The 4,850-nt window shown below is 50.5% G+C and overlaps 1 protein-coding gene across 1 annotated transcript; it reads left to right on the forward strand.

The window, feature by feature from the left end:
- Positions 1-370: 370 nt before the first annotated feature.
- On the forward strand, positions 371-3,680 carry skida1 (SKI/DACH domain containing 1). The gene has a single exon (XM_026180781.1). The coding sequence runs from the start codon at positions 774-776 to the stop codon at positions 3,291-3,293; it is 2,520 nt and encodes an 839-aa protein (XP_026036566.1). The 5' UTR covers positions 371-773; the 3' UTR covers positions 3,294-3,680.
- The last annotated feature ends 1,170 nt before the right edge of the window (positions 3,681-4,850 follow it).

The following is a 4,850-nucleotide window of genomic DNA, read 5'->3' on the forward strand; positions in this document are numbered from 1 at the left end:
ACAACAGCATTATTTACTCAGACGGCGGAGACTGTGGGCACAGTTGTAAACTATTGTAATAGCAGGGTGCTGGAGGGGTAGGTGGGCGGGTGGGTGGGGATGGAATATCCATTTTTATTGCATCACCTGTCAGCGGCGTCCAATGGGCGTCGACTCCAGGGGCATTAATTGATGAAGGTGTCTCCAGACAGCCCCCCCCCCCCCCCTCTCTCTCTCCCTGTCATTTTATTTGTGGCTCAACCAGCATCCAGAATAGCAGCTGCATTTTAGCTCTTTCTGTTTCTCTCTGGATCTGATTCTCTCTCTCTCTCTCTCTCATTCTGCTTTCCCCCACCCTCACAACCCCCTCTCTCCCTCCCTTTCTGTCGCTCTCCCTCCCTCTCTCTCTCTTCTAGCTATTTTATCCCTCTGGCTGAGGCAGTGGTGTACACCTACCCCTCGTCCTGCTGCCGACCAGAGGGGAGTGGAGTCGGCAGAGGCAGGTAGCAGCCCCGGCTTGGTGGACGCATCCGTCGCATTCCTCCACCACCATGCCGGACCCGGGGCAAGAAGCAAGGAGTGGATGCTGTCGGCTCATTCAATCTATTAGACAGGGGCAGCTCCATTTAACTCCGCATGTCAAAGTTTGCATTTTCATTACGCAGCAGTGTGGCTGGATTATAGGTGTGAGCAGGATGCCTTAAGCTCGCTAACCTATGCCACTCACTGGTGAATCCACAGTATATTGAGGCTGACTACATGGAGTAATAGATTCTAGTGGATACACACAAATCATGGGAGACCTGGAGTGTGGCTTTGAGGAAATGCAAGGAGTGAGGCTGGGATACCTGCTCATCCAAGGCAAGCAAATGTTTGCTTTGTCCCAGGTCTTCACCGACCTGCTGAAGAACATCCCTCGGACCACGGTGCACAAGCGCATGGACTACCTGAAAGTGAAGAAGCACCAGTGCGACCTGGAAGAGCTACGGAAGCTCAAAGCAATAAACTCTATAGCTTTCCACGCCGCCAAATGCACTCTCATATCGCGGGAGGACGTGGAGGCTCTGTATTTCTCCTGCAAGACGGAGCGGGTGTTGAAGTCCAACAAAAGGAAAGCGAAAGCGGCGTGCTCCCCCGGGGATGAGGACGAGTCCTCGGGGTTCCTCCGTGCTGACGGCGAGCTGTGGAGGGAAAAAGTTTGGTTTAGTTTGCAGCACGGCGTCCCGGAGACTCTCACACTCCACGGCAAAGTGGGCAGGAAGAAGGAGCTGACTCCTTGCCTTACCGACTCCAAACTACCTCAGTTTTATCACAAAACGCACGGGCGGGATTGCCGTTCGGCGACCAAGTCCAGTTACAAACACTTTAAAAACTATGAAACAGCGAAAATAACAGGGAACCGCGTCACTTTGAGCCAAAGGCACTCGTTTTTCCGGAGCGCGGTGAGCCGGCAGCCGGTGGTGCTTCAGTCCGCCATAGCTGCTCAGTCCAGGCTCTCTCGCTCAGCCGGCGACCTACTTCACAAAAGGAAGAGGAGGCGCGAGGGGGGCGGCGGGAGGGACAGCGCGAGGCACTCGTGGAGCAGAAGCAGGCACGCGCACCACCACGCACCGCCGGTGCTGCTCGTGCAACCCAAATCGTCTGGAAGTCACGGGACTTCTTTCGGTGCTTTTCACCTCGGTCCAGATTTTTATCTCGACCCCCGACCCCACCACCATCACCACCACCAACATCATCATCATCACCACCACCACCACCACGAGCCAACTTTCCCGGAGAGTTACAGCAGCGACACCGAGTCCAGCACCTACTCGGAACGGGCTTACCCCGACTGGGACCTCGGCTCTGGCTTTTCCACCAGCAGCAACTCCGCCAGTTCGGAAGAAGAAGAGGACGGCGAGGAAGAAGATGACACTCAGTCGGAGAGTTCAGAGGTCAGCTCAGAGGAGGAGGAGGAGGAAGAGAGCTCCTCTCAGTCCGACTCCAGCTCAGTTTCGAGCCGTGTTTCGGTTCAGAGCATCCGATTCAGACGGGCGCGGGTCGGATCGCTTGCCAAAAGTCTCAACACCAGCAAAGCACCTTTGGTCCTGCAGCCTACGTTTCACTACAACAACCCAGTGCAGCACGAAAAAGAGCACAAGACCCTCGGACATGTTGCTGCTTCGCAATCACGGGACAGGAGACAGGACAAACTTCAGAAATGTGAATTCACATGCAGAGAGACAGAGCAGGACTCGGGACCCTCGCAGCCCCAAAACTTTAACTCAGCTTCTGTGGGGGAGAGCTTTTTCAGCGAGTCTAAAAGGGAAAATCTGAACCAGGCCGACACTGTGGATGAGCTCATCACATATTCACTGGGACCCAATCGGAATAAGGCCTCTCACCCTTCACGCAGGACACAGGGGCATCCCATCAAATGCCCCCCGGGACTGAGGGCTCAGTATGACCACAGTAAAGAGGCCAAGCAGACCCAGAAATTTGTGGACAGGAGGGATGCGAAAACGATCGCCAGCCCAAGTCTGCCCACTGCACTGAAAAAAATAAAGACCGAGTCAGAGGAGCCCTCTGTGACCGCCACCTCCTCTTCGGACAGGACAGCCAGGACGCCGCCGTTCAGTCTCCACAATGTGAAAGTTAAAGTGGAGGATAGCTGTGATGAGTATGAATACCAGAGCCAGGCCACTGTAGCTAAATGCAAAGGAGATAAAACAGAGAGCAACAATGGCCACTATCCCAGCGGAGCCATAAAACAAGGAGATTTTTCCAACAGTGGGATTAAAGCCACAGAGAAGAGCCCCGATGTGGCCCTCAGGTCCCCCTGTGGTCCTCAGGAATGCAGAAGTAGTCAAGACGCCCCGTGTATCGAGGAGGGGGAGCACAGGCACAAAAACTGCAGGGCTCCGGTGCAGGGGAGTAAGAAACCCAGAGTTTCCAGGACGCAAACAAAACAAAACCTATCCAGGGTCCACAAGGCTGCCTCTTCTTCTTCGTCGTCGTCCTCCTCCTCTTCTTCTTATTCTTCTTGTTCTCGTCCCGTGGGGCGCGAGGAGGCATCCACGGAGGATTTACCGAGCAGACGCAAACGCAGCAACGTGAACACTGTAGCATCGCCGGCAAAAATGCCTTTCAGCCTAATGGCAAATTTCCCATCCCCGCCGTCGCTGATTGTTGGCAGCGACGGGGATTTGTGCCCCGCTTACTCCCTGAACTCGCTGAGGGGCCCCGGGCCTCCCCCTCCGTCCCACCCCGTGTGGAGGTGGCAGCCAGGCGGCCAGATTCTCCCTCCCCCACACGTTCACAGAACTAGGAAATAGACGGCGGAGCTGTTTTTTAAAGCAAAAAAAAGCCCTGAAAAAGCCCTCACCATTTCCAACCCAAACGTAGCCCGAGTCTTAACCTGTGCGCACCGAAATGCTCGCAACTTTATCGGTGTTGTTTCTTTTCTGTCCCCCCTTTTCTCTCCTGAGAATGGATTTACATTCCGCTTTGTTTTCAAGCTCGATCGAGGAAAACCCACAAGATTCCCCCCTTTTCGGAGCCTCTGAAAACGCCCACAGGACTGTGAGACACCGCTCGTGGATATAAGATTTAAAAAAAAAACTTGTGTTAAAATAAGCTATCCTAAGCAATATCTATTCTCAATGGTGTGTTCACGCGACTGTGTGTGTGTGTGTGTGTGTGTGTGTGTGTGTGTGTGTGTGTGTGTGTGTGTGTGTGTGTGTGTGTGTGTGTGTGTGTGTGTGTGTGTGTGTGAACTCGAATGTTTCTTGTTCGCTTTTCTAATTTGCTCGACCTGTTGGATTGTATAGTGCCGGGTTTCAGTGGTTTGTGCTTTGTCTGAAAGAAGGAAGGGGGGGTAAAAAAAATCACAGCATTCCTTGGGACGAGGCTACTTTAAAAAAGAAAAAAAAACTTGCTAGGATTGAGGAGTAAACTTGACTGAGCAAATCATAAAATAATAATAATTATAATAATATAAAAATCAGGGTTTCCCATTCTGTGCCACTTGGTATATTTTATATATATCAGCGCTGTCTTTCCTCTGGCGTGCTAACCAGCTTGGCCACAAACATCCATGTGCCCAAATATTCAGTTTCAGACATGTATACAAGAAAAGCTCAGTTAATGTCTGGTCATATGCTCACGGTTAAGCCTTTATTAGATTTGACATAAATTTATTCTCGGTGGTTGTGGGATTTCTTTTATTATTATTGTTGTTGGTGTTATTATTTAAAATGATTATTTTTCTAAGGGTGGTTGTATTCTAGTTTTCAGTCATGTTTTTATTTCTGCGGACTATTTCCTGGTTTGCAAGCGTGTGACTGCACATACGCAGGCCCAAACACAACGCGGGCCTTGTATACAGACAATCAAAAAAACAAAAAAAAAAAACAGAAAGAATTTTTTTTTGAATGAATAAGCCTCCTTTATGAGGTCTCACGACAGACTCGACAGATTTGTGTCCCTCTAGGTCCATGTGGCCTCGGCTTCCTCTGGACGCAATAAGAAGTTGTGCCGGGGAGAGTGTGCGCGTGGTGAACATGTAAATAATTCAAGAAAATATAAAATGCAGACAAAATGGGATGTGATTTAGTGATAACGGGAGGGAGGGGGAGTGTAGGGGGAGGCACCAAGAAAGAAAAGAAAAACGAAAAAAAAATCTGCGTGAAAACACCTTCTAGCCACTAATAAGAAACAATGCGACCAAGCACATGAGAGGGGCTTAAATGCATTGCATTTTGAATGTGTTTAGGTTGTTTTTCAGCTTTAGGGATTTCTAACAAACGTGAAATTACGCGCGAGAGCTGTTGATGCAAAAAGGGAAAGCCCCCACTGCCGGAAGATTGACTGTTTGATTTGAGGTTAAATAT

The sequence above is a fragment of the Astatotilapia calliptera genome, chromosome 9, assembly GCF_900246225.1.
Source record: "Astatotilapia calliptera chromosome 9, fAstCal1.2, whole genome shotgun sequence".
NCBI classification, from domain to species: domain Eukaryota; kingdom Metazoa; phylum Chordata; class Actinopteri; order Cichliformes; family Cichlidae; genus Astatotilapia; species Astatotilapia calliptera.

Coding starts and splice junctions, on each gene's coding strand:
- skida1 (XM_026180781.1), top strand. CDS start 774: ATGGGAGACCTGGAGTGTGGCTTTGAGGAAATGCAAGGAGTGAGGCTG.